This window comes from Euleptes europaea, chromosome 11, assembly GCF_029931775.1.
Source record: "Euleptes europaea isolate rEulEur1 chromosome 11, rEulEur1.hap1, whole genome shotgun sequence".
NCBI classification, from domain to species: Eukaryota; Metazoa; Chordata; class Lepidosauria; order Squamata; family Sphaerodactylidae; genus Euleptes; species Euleptes europaea.
Genome location: NC_079322.1, coordinates 24,435,500 through 24,455,494, shown reverse-complemented (window position 1 = coordinate 24,455,494; position 19,995 = coordinate 24,435,500). Strand labels below are relative to the sequence as shown.

The 19,995-nt window shown below is 44.4% G+C and overlaps 1 protein-coding gene across 1 annotated transcript in view; it reads left to right on the top strand.

Annotated features, from left to right (window-relative positions):
* The window catches only part of ITGA9 (integrin subunit alpha 9), a 275,713-nt gene that overhangs the window by 65,651 nt on the left and 190,067 nt on the right, over positions 1 to 19,995 (top strand). The window contains exons 11-14 of the mRNA XM_056857744.1: positions 900 to 994; positions 5,055 to 5,145; positions 6,223 to 6,268; positions 14,225 to 14,379. Coding sequence (XP_056713722.1) covers positions 900 to 994; positions 5,055 to 5,145; positions 6,223 to 6,268; positions 14,225 to 14,379 — 387 coding nt within the window. The remainder of the gene's footprint in view (positions 1 to 899; positions 995 to 5,054; positions 5,146 to 6,222; positions 6,269 to 14,224; positions 14,380 to 19,995) is intronic.

Here is a 19,995-nt window from a genome sequence, read left to right as displayed (position 1 = left end):
TAACAAAATTTCTGGCAGTGTATGAGTTTTCGTGAGCCACACCTCACTTCTTCAGATACAGCTAGAATGCAAGTCCATCTATCCATAAGTAGACAAGAGTGAATTAGTCACAAGATGGCAATGTAAATGTCAAAAGCAAGCAAATGATATCAGCAGGCATGATTGGATTGGGTGTGATATGCAGAGGGGTAGTAGCCGTGGAGAAATTAGCATGGGTAATGAGACAGTAATCCCAGATCTCTATTCAGTCCAGGAGAATGCATTGTCTTGAGCTTCATTATTAGTTGTAATTCAGCAGTCTCTCTTTCAAATCTCCCTTTGAAATCCCTTTGTAAGAGAAATGACTGGAATGACTCCCTGTCTGATCCAAATCCTAATCCTAATCCTAATAATAATAATAATAATAATAGACCAGTTTTATCCCACTTCTAGAATACTATCTGGTTTTAGGAAATTGAGCAGGAGGGCACTAAAAATGCTCAATCCTCAATGAACCATTTTGTTTTGTTTTTTTCAATTTACCACCTAATATTTTATGATTACCCTTCCTCCTCCAAGTAAGCAGTGACTGCGGTTTTGTATGAAGGTGAGCCAATTTCACTGTATCTGTGACAGGGTCTTGGCCATGCTGGGTGAAAATGTTTGAAATAAATTTTATGCATCATTTGCTGTCAGCGGGAGTGATATTAACATACATTTTAAGGGTGTTTTAAACATCAGCTGTTCACCAAATGAGGGAACTTTTTCTATATCTGGTGTCTGCTGAGCCAGTGGCATTTGTCTCTGCACTGAGGCTGAGTGGCTGCAGCAACTATTCCTCTTATAACAGCATCTTTATAGTTACAAAGGGCAAAAAGACTTGTAAAGTGTTTCTCATTTGTATTGTCTTGAATGCCTAGATGTTGCCATTGGTGCCCCTAAAGAAGACGATTACACAGGAGCAGTCTATATCTACCATGGACATTCTGGTGGCATGGTACCACAATATTCTATGGTAAGTCTTGCTTGCGTGATATGGTGGTGCTCGTTAGATATGTGCAGAAAATAGCAACCAAAATGATCAGGGGACTAGAGCAACTGCCCTATGAGGAATGGTTAAAATGTTTAGGGCTGTTTAGCTTGGAAAGAAGGCAGTTAAGGGGAGACATGGTAGAGGTCTATAAAATTATTCATGATGTGGAGAGAGTGGACAGGGAGAAGCTTTTCTCCCTGTCTCATAATACTAGAATGCGGGGTCATCTGCTGAAGCTGGAGGGTGAGAGATTCAAAACTGATACAAGGAAGTATTTCTTCACACAATGCATAGTTAAATTGTGGGACTTCCTGCTCCAAGATGTGGTGATGGCTGCCAACCTGGAAGGCTTTAAGAGGGGAGTGGACATGTTCATGGAGGAGAGGGGTATTCATGGCTACTAGTAAAAATGGATACTAGTCATGATGCATACCTATTCTCTCCAGGATCAGGGGAGCATGCCTAATATTTTAGGTGCTGTGGAACACAGGCAGGATGGTGCTGCAGTTGTCTTGTTTGTGGGCTTCCTAGAGGCAACTAGTTGGCCACTGTGTGAACAGAATGTTTGACTTGATGGACCTTGGTCTGGTCCAGCATGGCTTTTCTTTTGTTTTTATATACACAAAGTTGGTCCAGACCTTAGACTTGGATGTTGGCCAGAAATTATGTTGAATGGGGCTGACTACTTGCCCTATTTTCAATTTTAAAGGGTTTCCCCCCCTACACAGAGCAAGTGACTTTGTCATTGTAGGGCTACCCAAGATACCTTTGCCTAAGCAGCTTCAGATACCTTGGCTTAAGTAGCTGTCATTTGCATTGGTCAGCATGTGGAGCACCTCCACACCTTTGTGTCCACCTTCAACTTCAGGGCAATATCCCTTACATGATATTCATGATGATTAATGATAGGAGACAATGATCTATGAGGACTTGCCTCAGTGTAACTGATTCTGGAAGCTTCCACGGTAAGACTTTGAGGGCCAAAATACACATTTCAGGTGACATCTGTCAGGTCACGGTGCCCAACCAGACTCATTTACGCATTCACATGGGGACTAGCCTTTAAAAACCTCTCAGTTGCTTTGTGTTGCTCCAAATGCTGGGGGGGGGGGAAAGGAGGGGCTTTGGGCTTGAAGTGAAGATGGCTGCAGGGGAGCCTGTGAAGACTTTTGCAGGGGAGCAAAATTTGGTTCTCACCAGAATGATTTAGTCAAAAAAGGTGAATTCTCTCTTTGTCAATAAATTGGTTGCTACAAACGATGGACTGTTGATTCATTCCCGTGGGGGAGTTCCCATGCATGGCTTTTCTCCATCATATACCTCAAGTAATAACTAATAGGAGGACATTGGATAGGTGGCCTTGGACATGATGGTCTCAGTCACATGACTTCTCTATCTCCTCCAATTCTGAAAGAGAAGAACTGTACAAATGCAATTTTGTCATGTGCAGCTGTCTGAGTGATGTCCTTATGTCTTACAGTGGAGTGCAATTAAAAAAAAAAAAAAACCTCATGGTGTGCTCATTGTAATAAAACAAGCTGTGTGCCTTGTTACTTTCATTAAAGAACCCTGAACTGTACCTATGGAAGGATCCTGAGTTTTCTAGTTATCTAATCCTACCTCCTTCAATGAGTTGGAATCCATAAGCTCATGAACGACCATGTTATGTGATCTGTAGATCACAACCCAGCCTTTGGGATCAGTTTGGGTGGTAGTGTTTTTTTTGGTTTTCAGGACTGTTGTTTTTCCTTTTCCTTCAGCAGGCCAAAGTTCTGATCTAAATATTTTGTTTTGTTGCCAGGTGGGAGCCCGTGCAGGATGCTAAGTCAGAATTTTAGTGGTCACATTTGAGATTCTCATAGCAAGCTGTAGCTGATTAGCTCTGCTGGTTGCTGACTGCTTAGAATACGCTAGGCTTTTTAAAAAATTGCCAACAAAATCCCTCTTTATGGTGCTTTTTATAAGTGATAATTCACAGCATATGAAGGACTCTGTCTTCGCTGCACGGGGATTGGATGGGGGAAATGAATGAACTGGCACACGTATGAGCAGTTCAGATTAGGATAGGTGCTTTTCTTTATTTTATACGATATATGAGGTAGTATCAAAGTTTCATAAAGAGACAGTGAAACATTAACAAACAGGAAAGCTGGCTTCTGTCTCCTGATAGATTAGTCTTCAGCTTTTGTGATCTTCTTCAAGATATGTTCCTGCCAGCTATTTCCCATTACTTTTCATTGGGGTCTCTCCCCGCCCACTCCCCTTCTTACGGCTGTGTTTTAATGCTGAATCTTGTTCACATGGAACAGGGCTGAAGGTCAGCCAATCCTTTGGCCTTCAAATCCATCAAACAGTTTCAGATGTTTGTGATGTCTATCTACCTGGCCTCTGAACCAATAACCTTGGGGTGAAAGGCTTTGTGTCCTGTTACTATAATTCTGAACTGTTCGAATGCTATGACTTAAAAACAGTCCATGTGTATTTGAAGAAAATGCCATGTCTTTACAACAATATTTTTTTCCCATTTTGAATGGCTGATTTTTACCTCTGCAGGTACAAAGGAAGCACTTCAACGAACTTGCAGATAAACGCGCATACTAAATCCATGCCGTCAAGCTCAGTTTCAGGACCTTTGGTTTTGTTTGCAGTTCTCAAAGCTGTGTAGCATTATGCTTCAACCTTTTATGCCCTAATTGTCTGCAGATGTCTGTGGGATATGTCGAGCCCGGGTTTGCCACCCTAACAGGGACCCCCCACGAAAGCCTCACCACATTCTCTTGTGCAAATGTAATTTGAGGAGTTCAGCTGCTTTTGGTTGCCTTGGTGTTATCGATTCAAAAGTGGGAAAATTTTTCTTCATTACTTCATGAGATCAGAGGTTTAATATCCCTTTCCTTTCCTTTGGGCATTGAACTTTGTCTTTTTCATTTAATTTTCCATCTGACTATTGGCCAATATTTCCACCTTTTTAATGGACTGGAGCATGAAATATAATAAGATATTTGCCTGGAAGCTTTTGTCTGCTGCAGGTTTAATGCTTTATCGCTAAACCAGAAGTACTGGCCATTGGACTGTCTCCCCTCCCCCTATGGAGGTACCATGTTTGATGTAGAAAAGAGCAAGAGTCTAGTAGCCCCTTAAAGACCAATTTCTGGCAGGGTATGAGCTGTCGTGAGCCACAGCTCACTTCTTCAGCTGTGGCTCACGACAGCTCATACCCTGCCAGAAATTTTGTTAGTCTATAAGGTGCTACTGGAGTCTTGCTCTTTTCTACTGACAGACTAACGCGGCTACTCATCATGATCTATCTCCATGCTTGATGTAGTTCGGCCCAAGGTTCTCTTGAGTGATTGGCATTGGGACTGTGGATCCCTGTCCTATGAAGAATCAGCATTGTTGACCCTCTGAATTGTGGGTTTTGGGCCCAATGGTGCTTTCCAGATACTGGAGAGCTAGTGAAATTTCACCTAGCAAACATTTTCTAGTATCTGGTTTAAAATCTTTTTTTTTTACATCACACGACTAAAGGTAGTATCCCCAAAGCAGCAACTTATTCAGAGTTGTTCTCTCAATATAATTCTACCTCAAGCTGGTTGAGAAACCCATAGATAAGACAGCATGTCACAATTTTTAGGAGGTAGTAATGCTGGATGGGCCATTGTTATAGAGTTCATGAGTTGGAAAAATAAGCAAACAATGTAACGACCAGTTTTATGGATAGACTCCGTCTTCTGCCATACCAAATGGAGTAGACTATGGATCTGAATGCTGACTTGAGCCCAATAGCTTTAATATCAGTGGAATAGATACTGAAGTGACTACTCGGATGGTGGCAGTAAGCTAGAAAACTCTGCTGTTGTCATATTTTGGCTTGTCTTAATCAATAGTTTAACTGAAATGAACATGTGATTTTTCTAGGATACAGTTCCTTCCAAGCCAGCAGAAGAGTTGTCTTTAGATGTGAGGACACATTCACAGGCAGCTTAACCATTTCCACATTTGCTTGGTTCTGTTGATCCCAGTTCTGTGTTGTCTGTTACAGAGGATATCGGGAAAACGAATCAGCCCAAGATTGCAGATGTTTGGCCAGTCTATTTCTGGAGGAGTTGATATGGATGGAAATGGTTATCCAGGTAGGTCTGTGGCACCAGTCAGAAGAATAAAGAAAAGCAATAGATACAACTAATGGAAAAAAGTGCAAATTGTGAAATGAAAGTTTATGGGTTGAATGTTTTTATTTTTCCTTTGTTCTTTCAAAAACATACTAGCATAAGCCGCTTTCAGTGTGTATTTATCTGTTGGCAGTTTGGTTTTGAGTTTAAGACACATTTGAACCTCTCCTCTCCCCATCCTTAATTAAGAAACATATTAGGAGGAGCAGAAAATGGAAATACAGTTAGTACGACTATCAATAATTGTATCTCTGAAAGGAAATGTGTAACTTACTTGATAACTTTCCTTTAATGGTCCTGGTGACTTAAAATCCTGATGATTTCTTTTGTTGTCATGAAACTAGTTAAGGTTCATATTGTAATATGCTATAATATCCCACATCAGGCTGTTAACAGAATAATTTATTGGATTGGATCCCACTCACCTTTCTGCTGGTTTCAAGGAAAGGGAAGGACTCCTTGTGAACTCTGAAAAAAAGTATGCTGGGGATGGTGGAACCCACTTGGACAAAAAAGCCATATTGATGCTGTAGTAAGGCGGGGAGCTGGACAAGACTGCATCAGCAGAAGCCATTCAGTCCATGGACTGAAACCATTACATTGCAGGGAAATGGAGCCAGAGTGGTGTAGTGGTTAAGAGCAGTGGTTTGGAGAGGTGGACTCTGATCTAGAGGAACCGGGTTTGATTCCCCACTCCTCTACATGAGCGGCGGAGGCTAATCTGGTGAACTGGATTTGTTTCCCCACTCCTCCACATGAAGCCATCTGGGTGACCTTGGGCTAGTCACAGCTCTCTCAGCTCCACCTACCTCACAGGGTGTCTGTTGTGGGGAGGGCAGGGGAAAGTAATTGTAAGCCAGTTTGATTCTCCCTTAAGTGGTAGAGAAAGTCGGCATATACCGTAAAAACCAACTCTTCTTTAAAAAAAACAAAACCGGTATTTAGTAATTTTTAAACTATGATGCATTGCGCAGGGATGTTACTGTGAGTGTCACAGTGCATTACAATTCTCTAAACGTTTCAAAACCTTTTTTTCAGATGTGACGATTGGAGCCTTTGTGTCAAACAATGTGATTCTTCTAAGGTGAGATCGAGTTTATCTTTCCCCCCCTTTAATAAGGTATCGTGTGGCTCCTGTAACTTCTTTTCAGTTCTCCCGCAGATATATTGGAAAGACTGAATTGCTACCAGGCCTGTGCCGCCAACATAGTTTATTTCTTTCAGCAGTGTTTTTGCAGTAGTCCAAAAACAATAGCAGCGAAACAAAGTTAATGTTTCTGTGTTCAAAATTGCTAACCTTGGTGATAGTGGGAATTGTATCCTGGAGACAGGCAATTAACACTGCTTCTGTGTGTGTGTGTAAGGTGCCGTCAAGTCACAGCCGACTTATGGTGACCCCTTTTTTGGGGGTTTCATAGCAAGAGACTAACAGAGGTGGTTTGTCAGTGCCTTCCTCTGCACAGCAACCCTGGTATTCCTTGGTGGTCTCCCATCCAAATACTAACCAGGGCTGACCCTGCTTAGCTTCTGAGATCTGACAAGATCAGGCTAGCCTGGGCCATCCAGGTCAGGGCTGTACTGCTTCTAGTATTGGGTTAAATCCCATGCTCTGTGGGCACGAGGATCACAGATCTTTCTTGTATTTGCGTTGACCCAGCAACTCCTTGTAACTCTGGGCAGGTTGATTCATAGGGCTGTGGGGTCCTTGTAGGTTAACAGCTATGGTGGTGTAGTGTAGCAGCGTGGTGTAATGGTTAAGACTGGTGGTTTCGAGCGGTGGACTGTGATCTGGAGAACCGGGTTTGATTCCCCACTCCTCCACATGACCGGTGGAGGCTAATCTGGTGATCTGGATTTGTTTCCCCACTCCTCCACATGAAGCCAGATGGTTGACCTTGGGCTAGTCACAGTTCTCTCTGAACTCTCTCAGCCTCACTTATCTCACAGGATGTCTGTTGTGGGGAGGGGAAGTTGATTTTAAGCCGGTTTGATTCTTCCTTAAGTGGTAGAGAAAGTCGGCATATAAAAACCAACTCTCCTCCTCCTCCTCCTCCTCCTTCTCTGTGGGTTGGGGAGCTGCATTGAGGAGGGAGAAGGGGTGAAACCTCTCTTTCCTCCCTCTTCTGTCATTCCATCTCTCCTGACAGAAGGGCTGGATGGGCAATTCTGGCTCCTTCCTCCTTTTGTGCTGTAGCTGCCTGGCCCATGTAGCTATTGGTCTACAAGCATCCTCCCACCCTGAGAGTCAACTGTCCTGGGATCAAGAGAGGAATGCAGGAAAGATCTGTGACAGTCAGTGCCTTCTGCTATTGGACTGCTGAATCCAACTCACTGGCTTCTGCAAGAGAGAATTTCTGTGATCAGTGGTATTTAGCTGTTATCCAGTGCCGTACTTCTGTGTATTGGTGCTGTGAGTTATGTGCCAGGCGCAATAAAAGTTTCATGTATGGATACCTCTAGCCAGTGGAGAAAGAGTTCTGTCAGTGCTGTTTCCCTGGTTTGTTGCCTAAGCTCTTAAAAAGTAACTTAGTACTGAGTGCTCAAGATTCTAGGTGTTTTAAATTTAGATATAGCAGAGTCAGCAGCTGGTAGGAATGGTGGCAGAGCCTAACAGGTTATCAAAGCAACAAAGGGCTTTCTCTTTCCATGATGCAAGGGGGATGCATTTGTAACTGGGGCGGGGGTGTTCCTATGATTTCATTTGGATAAGCTGATAGCTTGTGATAGCCAAATCAGGAAAAGCAGCGATTGATTTTTAATTTTAACTGTGGTCTACTGCGAAGGGCTTGCGAGAGGCAGCACATAGATGATCTAATTAGAGGAAACAGCTTGAGAAACATGCTCATAAAATGAATGAAGAAGTGTGGTGGCCGTGATGGTGAAAGAATGTGAAGCTGTTTTTCATCTGGTGTCTTTATGGGGCCACTCATTACTATGTCGGCTGACGCCTCACTGAAACCACTGGGAGGATATCCATAATTTGATTGGACCCCATTTTCTGCTTCTTGTAGGTTCAGCCCCTCTTCAAATGGATTTTTAAGGTGCATGATAATGGGGATTTCTCCCCCACACACACACTAGCCGGCAACAATTCATCACACAGTTGCTCAATCCCCTTCCTCATTGCCTAGACATAATAGCTAAAAATGGAGGCTAGATGTTTGGAGGAAATCTACTTATGGCTCCCAGATATCAAAACAAGGGTTGGCTGTCTCCAGCATGCCTTGCTCATCAGCTTGCCAGGTGAATCTGACTGTGACATGATGCTGAAAATATGCAGTTGTGCCTAAACTACTGCTCTGTCATCAGTCTAATCTGATCCACCTCACTGGCATTGTGCCCTTCCTTCAAAGACCTCAGGGCAGCATACATGGTTTTCACGTTCTCATTTTATCTCCACAACAGCCCTTTGAGGCAGGTTAGGCTGGCTGGGCAGGCCTAACCTGAGTTCACATAGTGATCTTCATAGCAGAGATGGGATCCTGAACCTTCATCTCCCCATTCCTAATTTAACCACTGCACCATGTTGTCTCCTGCTGCCAGTTCCCTCTTTGCCACTGGCGGGAGGTTTATGGGGCGGCACTTGAGGAGGGCAGGGTTTGGGGAGAGGAGGGACTTCAATGCCATAGAGTCCAATTGCCGAAGTGGCCATTTTCTCCAGATGAACTGATCTCTATCGACTGGAGATCAGTTGTAATAGCAGGAGATCTCCAGCTAGTACCTGGAGGTCGGCAACCCTATCTCCTGTATAGCTGCACTTCATCTCTTTTCCCGCTGCACCCTTTCTCACAGCTTTCTCGGTCAATGATGAGAGTGTTAAGCACTAGCCAATTGAGATGGCAGTTCTCACAACTGTCTTGGCTCCTTCTGGTCTCACAAGGCACGGAGAAAGCCAGGCCAGCTTGCCAAATCAGTTGCGCTGTGTTTTCATGACACAGAAATCGGGCAGTTGTGCCTCACTCCCTCCGGGCCTTCTGTCCAAAATGCCCGGAGAGCCTCGAGGGCTTCCACCATGGCACTTGGCTTCTGGCATCCGTGTTCTCCTTGGGGTCTCTGCTGTTTCCCTGCCAAGGCACGTGGCTGACAGAGGAGACTGTGGATCAAGGGTAGGCGGCTAATCCGCTTGACTGGCTTCCAAGTCTGAGAGCGGGAGGGTACCTTGAAGGGAAAAGGGCACCTGTCTTCTTTGCGTGACTTCCTGCCTTGCAGTTGTTCTAGATCACCTGATGATGAAAGTGGGCAGCTGCTATCTTTTTTTTAAAAAAAGTTTTTATTGTATAAAATATAACAAGGGTACAGAAGGAAAACAGGGAAAGGAAATTGTAAACATCAAACATGTGGTAACAAAAAATCTGAAGTTAAAAAAAGATTCTAGCGCAAAACAGGCAAACAACATTACCATGTTTTTTTCATCACTTGGGCTGACTATCTAAATAGCATATACAAAGAATAGTCACTACCTATATCTAGTTGATGCATTAGCAAATCTAATGATTATATGTAAATAAAAATAAAATTGCATTGTAATACATACAACTAAAATCTTATCTTTCACTTTCTCACTATTAACTGTGAGCCTCAACATAAAAAAGGTTTCCATGTCTCAAAATGCTGCTCAAAAGCGATATCATAATTAGTATTTATCATTTCAGTCATTTTTGCCATAAGGGCATATTCCATTAATTTGTCCAATCTTGATGTGCCACGGTAGTTGATAAAACTCTAGCAACAGGGATTGCAAAGAACTGCTACCATAGGAAGGATCAAACGTCACTCCCCCCCCAAAGCACACTGTAAACATGTATGTAGTATCTGTTTCTGTATATATGCAATTGTTTATTTCTATGAAAAGCAGGGCTGTGACACTTCACAGGTTCCTGCACCAACCCGAATCCACCTATGGAATCGGCCTCTGTTTATTTCTTTAGAGATCAGTGCATTGCCAGTTAACCATGTGGTGAGGCTGATTAGTTGCAGCAACTGCCAATCAGGGAGTGTGCCGCATTTGCTATTTGGATTAAGATTAGGGTGAAGTAGCAGGACCTTCCCCTCCCCAAAGTTTCTGTAAAGTTTCTGCGCCAAAAACAACACTCGGCCTGCCAAGCGATATTAAAAGCTTTTGAGGAAGCCGCTTTGATTGGGGATGGATGAGGACGGACGCTGTGTGTGTGCTGTTTGCAGACTGAAGAAGAAGAAGTGTTGGCTTTTATATGCTGACTTTCTCTACCATTTAAGGCGGAATCAAACCGGCTTACAATCACCTTCCCTTCCCCTCCCCACAACAGACACCCTGTGAGGTAGGTGGGGCTGAGAGAGCTCTAAGAGACACTACTGGTGACTGTTACGGCTGTGTGGGAATTGAACCCAAGGCTCCCCAGTCTTAGTTCGTCGCTCTAACCACTACACCATAATGGCCTCAGTTACAGAATCTGGAGTTGGCTTAAGCTGAGGGAGGCTGTTGTGCCCTCTTAGTAGAGGGGAAATTTATTTTGTAGGAACTGCCCTCCCCCATGACACAGATGGTTAGATTTCATAATGTGAACTTATCAGTTTGAATAGTGTGGTTTGTAGAAATTACCGTTATTTCAAATGAATGTTTATTTTTGTCACTTGTCCCTGTACAGAATCTTTTGTGGCATGTGTTGTGCACTGGGAGAGGTGTGTGATCACAAACAGGCTCTCAATTTCATAACTAGCCCCCGCGTGGTCTGTAACTACTCAGTCATGTGGCAGAGAACAGCCTTGCCATAAAGCCTACATGACTTTGACACGGGTGAACTCTTCATCAACTTGAAAAAGCTGTAGCAACAAGCCAGGGCATAAAGTCTCAGAAGCGTAAATGCTCCTATTCATAATACACCAAATGGGAGGAAGCAGGCAATCTTGATTGAATTCTGCTGGCTCAAAGGAATACTGTCAGTCTGAGTTCATGCCACCAGGAAGTAGTCATCCGTGGCCTCGCTGACCACAGTCACTGCGTAATGTACTTATTGCATCTTGCAACTTGATGGAAAATTAATTGAGGCCCTCCTCTTGGGCTGGAGGGAATTCTGTAAAAAGAGAGGTCCTGCCTCTGGGACTAGGAGCACAGAGTTGCAGCCATTTCGTGATGAGGCGGAATCTTTCAGCAAATCCCTAATTCCCTTCTGCATTACAGCAGTAAAGGAGTCCTTGAAGCTCCATGAAGGAGCTGTCTGTGAGGCCTAGGGGGAAGCCCAAGGGGCAAATAGGAAAGAACCACAAAAGAAAATGAGACGCTGTTTAGGTCTTCTCAGGCAAAGCTGCTGGCTGATCTTTTCTCCTTCCTGAGCACCAGTTCCTGAGAGCCAGCGTGGTGTAGTGATTAAGAGCAGTGGTTTGGAGCAGTGGACTCTAATCTGGAGAACCGGGTTTGATTCCCCACTCCTCCACATGAGCGGCCGATGCTAATCTGGTGAACCGGATTTGTTTCCCCACTCCTACACACAAAGCCAGCTGGGTGAACCTTGGGCTAGTCACAGCTCTCTTAGAGCTCTCTCAGCCCCACCTACTTCACAGGGTGTCTGTTGTGGGGAGGGGAAGGGAAGGTGATTGTAAGCTGCTTTGAGTCTCCCTTAAGTGGTAGAGAAAGTCAGAATATAAAAACCAACTCTTCTTCTTCTTCCTGCAGAGCCCCTGCCCTCTTCTTAGCCAGTGCTTCATCTTTTTTTTTTAGACTGCTCAGGGCCATAAAGTATAATGGCTGACTCAGTCAGATAGGTGGCCACTGCTATGTCTTTATGGCAAGGGGGATCCAAGATGAAATGAGCCAGGGAAGCCCCTAGTCCTTTATGCACTCTGTTTTTCCCATCATACTTTACAAGGCAGACACTCTTTATTTCAGCCAAGACAACCTGGGTTGAAGGATTCAGCGCAAGACCTTACATAAATGATATCCTGTGTGAATGAACAATGGCAGATTGAGGAACACAAACAGAACTTTAGCATCACCTTGGATTTAGCATCACAGTGATTTTCAGTGATTTTTGCTGTTTTTCATGGTGGCTGTTCTGCAACAATTATATATGTATAATTGTTGCAGAACAGCCACCATGTATATATTTACGTGTAGCTTTAAGCCAGATAAAACACAAATAGTAATATGAACATTAAATTTACATTCCTAATCTAAAACAGCCAACTTGCGCATTCATATCTTTGCTGCAGCCGTGCAGTATTTTGCCGCCTGAGATTCTATGTAATCAAAGGATTATCTCCCATCAACAACTTATTAGTCCATTCTCCTTCTCTTCTAACACTCATTTTCTTTATCAGGGATATGATGATCTTATTCTGAACTGTCGTATAGAAGTTACATCTGAAAAGGACATGTTTGGTAGTTTCCAAATCCCCCGACTTACAGGGGCAAAATCTCTGCCCTGGGAATCTTCTTTAATTTCCCTTCTAGCTTTGCAGACAGTAAGGCTGAGCACCTAGTCGATGTAAAAGCCCTCCTATGGCTATTTATTTCTAACAAATAAAGGTAGGCTGCTGCAACAATTATATTTTATAGGCCTGTTCAGTGCCAGGCCCCAAAAAAGCAACGAATGACTTGTGCGGTGGGAAATGTCCTATAGCTAACTGGGCATGGTGGGTGGTGGATAGATTTGTCTGAGTTAATGGCATGGGGGAAGCAAAGCAGGAGGCAGCAGGTGGGGGTCACCAGTACAGCAGTAGGAGCAGGTGGTAGTTTTCAATAACAGTCTGCAAGGAGGGGAAGCGAAGGCAGAGTTTGGGTCAGAGAGGTAAGATCTGCCAGACCATGGACAGCTCCAAGTCAGAAGACAAGTTGTTCTGATGAGATCAATTGATGCCATTATATCTTGAGGCAGCCTGACTGCTCCAAGCTTTGCCTTTTAGTGGAGAACGTACAGAGCTTGAAGCCTTGCACTCTTAATGTGCTCAGTAGCATGTCCATGCCTCCTAGATTTACCAAATGAGAGTGTGGCCTTGGGCATCTGGAGGAATGATTTCTCAGAGGACCCAGGCTGCATGCTTAGATGGTTACAGCTGCTGGTTTGGAGGATCCAGGTTGTACAGCTGGTCTTTTGCATGAGGATCCTGTGTCTGCCGCTTCTAAGTTGGAGTTCCTGTTGTCCTTGGGATGACACATGGTCTTCTTTGAATCCATAAAGATCTCAAAGATACCGACTTTCATATACCCCAAAGTGTGTGTGCTTGTTATATTTATATATCACCTTTCCTCTGTCAGGGAACTCAAGGTGGCATACATAAGGTTCCCAGAAGGTCTTCCATCCAGGCATTGATGAGACCCCAACTTGTTGAGATTTATTCTGTGCCTCTAGCCAGAATACATTGGTACATGTGTCTTGATTGCTTTCTCCTGAATCTGTTGTGGATTCCTCCCTCCCACTCTTTGGGTAAGGGAGAACACAATAAGCCATTTTGTACAGGAAAATGCAAAGAAGCTACCACATGGCTCTAGGGTTTTTTTTTAAATCATGCTAGTGTAGTTCATCTCTCTTCATACTGATAGGTATAGTTAAAGTTGCTGCAGTATCTTTGGGAGCCACTTACAAATGGCATTCCATATGGCACAGCACCCTTATTAGTTCAGTTTTGTGGGGCAACTTCCAGACGGTATAAGTTCTGTCTGAAATCTGTCTTTCATTTCGAGAAATGCATAGGAGACAGCCAGGGCAAAATAAGAGGCGCAGTGAGAATTGTCAGACACAGAAACAATGCATGCTATTTAAAAAAAAATTATTTAGCAACATTAATATTCTGTCCTCTCATCTTAAAAAAAGAACCCTCCATGAAAATAGAAACCGAGCACAGTGGGGAGAAAGGTTCAGTCCCTTCTCTTAGCTTGCTGTGTTAGTTTTCTGTTTGTAGGGAGGTTTTAACCTCTGTCTCCAATGCGGAATACTCTGCCTGCAGTCTGACATGGTGTAGTCCATTCTACCATCTAATTTTCCTGCAGGTGCAAATCAGGCCTTAGCCACTGCTCCGCAATAGCTATTATGAGAATTAATGTCCCCCCCTTTTTTTGTTGTTTAAGATCCAGGCCTGTCATTACGCTGGATGTCTCTGTTTTCCTGCCGGCATCCATTGACATCACAGCCCCTCAGTGCCATGACGGCTTGCAAGAGGTGAACTGCCTAAATGTCACAGCTTGTTTTCGTTTCAATGGCAAGCACGTTCCAGGAAAGATAGGTAAGTTACAATCTTGGCACCCTTTACTATTTCGTAATTCCGGATTTTATATATTTATTTATTTCATGTGTACCTTGTGAAGTTGGTTAGGGTTGTGACTGACCCAAGGACACCCCACAAGCTTCTGTAGCAAACTGAAGATTCGACCCTGGGTCTCCCAGATCGTAGAAAGCTAGCGTGGCTTAGTGGTTAAGAGCAGTGGACTCTGATTTGGAGAACCGGGTTTGATTCCTCACTCCTCCACATGAATGGCAGACGCTAATCTGGTGAACCGGGTTGGGTTTCCCCACTCTTACACATGAAGTCAGGTGGGTGACCTTGGGCTAGTCACAGCTCTCTTAGAGGTCTCTCAGCCCCACCTACCTCACAGGATGTCTGTTGTGGGGAGGGGAAGGGAAGGTGATTGTATGCCGGTTTGAGTCTCCCTTAAGTGGTAGAGAAAGTCGGCATATAAAAACTAACTCTTCTTCTAGTCTGACACACTAACCACTATACCACACTGAAGTGTGTTTTATAAAATGCTTTATGCTGCTTCTGGTTCCTGCATGGTTTCTAGCGCTTCTATTCCATGGCACAGAGTAAGGCTGAGATTTATAGGTTTGGCAGAAGCCCTTGATTGTTTAGTAAGTGCAGCAGAACCTGAATCTAGACCTCCTTTGCTTTGTCCATGCATTTGAGTCACAGGGACACACAAGATTAATAATGCCTTGTCAAACAATCGGAGTGTTTTATCCAGCAGCAAGCTGTGTTTTACTGATGTACTGTGAAGTGTGAAAGATATGGGGAAGTAGACCTCTTCCTGTAGTGTACTTAAGCTTGACAAACTGCTTAATAGTTACAAAAAAAAAAAGCATAATAATTATATATAGCACGTTTCAGGAGGGAAGGCAGCATGGTATAGCCCGATCTCATCAGATATTGGAAGCTAAACAGGGTCAGCCCTGGTTAGTATTTGAATGGGAGACCACTGAGGAATACCAGGGTTGCTATTCAGAGAAAGGCACTGGCAAGCCACCTATGTTAGTCTGTTGTCGTGAAAACCCCATAAGGGGTCACTATAAGTCGGCTGCAGCTTGAAGGCACTTCTCACACACATAGCATGTTTCTTGTGTTAGTATAAATTATGTATCAGTTATTCTTACAACAACTCTGCAGAGAAGGCCAGTTTTGTCACCATCAGATTACAGATCTGGGGCTCAGGCTTAGCAAACACTGACGTACATAGGGCTGTCCATCCAGCAAGTTTATGGTAAAGCTGAAATTGGAAAGGATAAGTTCCTGATTCACAGTCCAGTCTCTCAGGGTACATCAGCTGTCAGTCGCTCCATTGGCTGGGGTGGTCATGGATAGAACTTCTAGTTGGTTGTCACGGCTTTCCTAAAAAGCCCTCAACTGGCCAGTGCTACAAAGAGCCTTCCCTGCTGTAGGAATGATTAAAGTTTGTTGAGAGTGGTAAAAACCCAGGGGGTGCTGCCTTTTGTTTGGGATCCAGATTGCTTCGCGAACTCAAAGGCCATCTGAGAGCAATGCTGTCCTTCAGTACTTTTTAACGCATTGTGTTTGGGAATTGTTTGTTTAAATTGCTTGCTCAGCAGCATGGCTCCCTCTTTTTTAATTGCCCTGGCAAATCTCAAGGCTAGCCCTTTACTTGTAACTCTGGCTGCAAGGACTACCGGTAATTTTAGTAGTTATTTGTATCTCTGCATTTACTTCTGCAGCATATTTTGAAAAGTAAGTTACAAATTCTGTCCACTATATGGGAACCTGATAATGGCTTAAGTCTTAAGCAGTCTCTCTCACAGCCAAGATGTGTATATTTGAAAGAACAGTCAGGCAAACAGTACTGTGTGGTTATGTAATGAGGGCTGCTCATGGTCTTTCCTCTTGTTGCTGAGGGAATAATGCATTTGACTGCTTTTCACATTCTCTTCACCATATAACAGATGAAATAAGGGTGTGATATTACCAAAATAAGGAGGTCTGCTGGACTCTAATGAAGGCTGCACCTTTATTTTATAGTCACATAACAGGCAGACCTGGGTCTGTGACCAGGAATTAACGCCAGTTCCTTTTCTCTTGATTCTGACTGGGATGTTTATACCAAATAAAAGAAACCAGTAACATGTTGGTTTTGTTTATTAAATTGCACATCAAAGAGAAGGGCAGCAAAAAATCTGTTCCCCCTGCCCCAAAGGTGAGGTGGGTATTATCCAGCTAAATGAGAATCATACTGCTCAATAAAGCCTTTGATATTAGCCTTACCAATATGGCTGGAAAGCTCAGCTTGAGCATTATTATTTAGTACATTTTTATCTTGGTTTAGTACATTTTTACCTCATTTTTCTCCAAGGAGCCCAGAGGGGCATTGGTCGGTGTCTTACCACCTCAACTATGTAAAGTGGGTTGAGAGAGAACGACTGACCTGTGGGCACCCACTCAATGAACTCCGTGACTGAGTGGGACATAAAACCTGAGTCTCCCAGGTCTTTGTCCAGTGCTCAAACCATTATTGTACGTTGGCTCTCAGAATGCATGTTGGCCCAGTACACTGTCTCTGGCAGCGGCCAGCCAGATTCCTCCTGGCGAGGACTTCAGCATTCAAGGAGTATGAGCTGGAGAGAGCTTTCCCCTTGTTCCCTGTGCCCAGAATCTGGTAATCAGATTTGTAAGGCTTTTGCATGTAATAATCCCAGTCTTCACTCTCGTGCCTAATAGCTAGTGATAGACCAATGTTTTAACTTTGTTATTCAGCCCAGTGCTGACCTTTAAGTGTTTTTCTTTGGAACAAATATTGGAGCCTTTCAGACTTACTTCCCTTTAGAGTCCCCTAAAGGGTTTCACCCAGCGTCTGAGCAAAGAAAATGATAATATTTTCTATAATGGGATAGAGGAATATATAGTTGCTTTGCCTGGTGTGGGCAGGGAATCTCTACAAATATTTACCCACCTTTTGTGCGCCTGATGTTCAGTTCGTACAATACACCAGCTGGCTGGCTTGCACAGGTGACCGTTTTATGTGTGAGGCCCATGGTTTGTGAGAAGTGCGGTGAGCCATCTGGGAATGGGTGTGTCTGCGTTAGTTTGCTGCTCTGCGGTACCACTGGCTATGTGAGGAGATGAGGCTGCTTGTGTGCTTTTACCTGCGCAACTCTGCTGCCTGAAGTATCCTCTTGAGATATCTATTTATTGCATTCTGAAATTATGAGCAGAAACTCATTTCTCTCAAAGGGCTGATCTGAGTCAGCTGGTAACTATGATACGGTGACATTTTTTTTATTTTAAAAAACGTATTCCTAATATTTCAGTTTTCCACTCATTGACATCATTGGTGGCAGCTGCCAAGAGGCAAAGCGGAGAAAGATGTGAAATATACTGTTTAAGATACTCTCATTCTAAATGTCATCTGTTGCTCAGAGAAGGCACAGTCATGGCTAGACGTGTGTTGTGGTTTACGGGCTGTTCTCTGGCATTTACTAGGTTCAGTGTACATTTATTGCCATCATTTGGCAGGGACGTTAAATTATTATACAAGATGATAATTGTCACAGACTTTGTGTATAGCAGTTTACCGTGGATACTGGGCAGGGTTTTCCCCCCCTGTTTGTGGACTTTCTGAATGTATGTTGTGGTATGGAGAAAATAGTTCTCTCCATGGGGTGAGCCGCTGCACACAAACAGCTTGCCACATGGTGACGGCGACCACGTGGAGCGATCCAAAGTGACTTCTGTGAGGTATCTGCATTGGAGGACTGCATCATTTGTCACCCACGAAGCTGAATGTTGTCAAGCAGCTATGTATTGTAGCTTGCCAGATAACTTGAGATCTGCCCTGTTCTTTTCCAATCCAGCCAGGCGGCAATAATAGATGGTGGAGCCACCATACGTAACTGGTGGGCTGCATTCCGCCTAGTAGGTCACTGGTTGTACTCCGGTTGTACTCTGGCCCCTCAATGAGTACAGGGTTTCTCTTCATCTTTCAGCCATGTTATCCACGAACACATGAAACTGCTTTCTACTGAGCCAGACCCTTGGTCCATCAAAGTCAGTATTGTCTACTCAGACTGGTAGCTGCTCTCCAGGGTCTCAGGCAAAGGTCTTTCACATCACCTACTTGCCTAGTCCATTTAACTGGAGATGCCGGGGATTGAACCTGAGACCTTCTGCACGCCAAGCAGATGTTCTACCACTGAGCCACAGCCCCTCCCCTTCCTTATGACATAGGTTCATTTGTCCACACTCACTGCATCCTGTCACATGTATCATTTCATGCCGCTGCCCACACCAAATACTTCTTTCTTCATTTTTTTTACTGTTAGGTTTGTTTTTTAAATATTCGCTGCTGATACAGCCTTTTATTTGCTTAGAAGTTCAAGGTGGCCATTTTTGCTTGCTTCTGACAACTACATTGCCAAGCGAAGAGAAAATTCCTTGCTCCTTAATTTGCTTGCGGTTTTGGGCTAGCAGTACAAATGTGTGTGCCTACAAATAAGATAAGTGAGGGTCAAAATACACACTAAGTGTGACATGGGTCAGTATACAGATGCCCGACCCAACTGTTTGCCGCATGTGGGATCGGTGTAATTACCTTGTTGCTCTGTGTGGCTCCAAACACTGTGGGATGGAGGGGGAGAAGGGGCTTCCCCTGCTGTGCCATTTCTGCTGGCTAAAGCATTTGAACCTGCACAGAGCAACTCAACCCTTTCAAGGTGAGGTGTATCAATTCTGTTTGTGACAGTGAGTCAGGTTGGGCACACGCGTCTGGACTCATGTCATACATACTGTGTATTTTGGCCCTCTGTTGGTTGCGAAGAATCTAGAAGCTCTAGGATCTAAGACGGGTCGGCAAACTCATTAGTCAACAGAGCCAAATATCAACAGTACAACGATTGAGATTTCTTTCGAGAGCCAAAACGCCTTTTAGCAACCATTCATTCACGGGAGGTTTTGCTTTGGATTTGCTGCTCTCTAGATGCACATTTTCCCCATCTGCATTCTCAAGACTCTGCAGGGGGGCTTATTGTTGAGTTTTGAGAATCTGGATGGGGAAAATGTGCATCTGAGTGGCAAATCCAAGGCAAAACCTCCCATTCATAAATGGCCAATAACCCCCCATGCAGAGTTTTGAGAATCTGGATGGGGAAAATGTGCATCTGAGTGGCAAATCCAAGGCAAAACCTCCCATTCATAAATGGTCTTTCTCCTCAACTACCTGCCCGGTCCCTTTAACCGGAGATGCTGGGGGGTTGAACCTGGGACCTTCTGCGCGCCAAGCAGAGGCTCTGCCGCTGAGCCACGGCCCCTCCCCATGGCCCTCCAGGGTCTCAGGGGGAGGTCTTTCCCATCACCTTCTTGCCCGGTCCCTTTAACTGGAACAGCCGGAGGTTGAAGCCAGCGCCTCCTGCTGCCTGGCCAAACGCGCCCGTCTGGAGCACTACCCAGGCCGGCAGGGCGCCGTGTGAACTCTGCTGAAACTTGGAGCTGGGCTGGGCACGGGGCCGGGATGCCACCGGACCCCCCTGCCCCCCGGGGCTCTCGGCGCCGCTCCAGCACCGCCCAGCCCTGACTTCCTGCGCCGCTTGGCTAAATTTAGATGGGGGGGCACCACTGAGGGGCCTG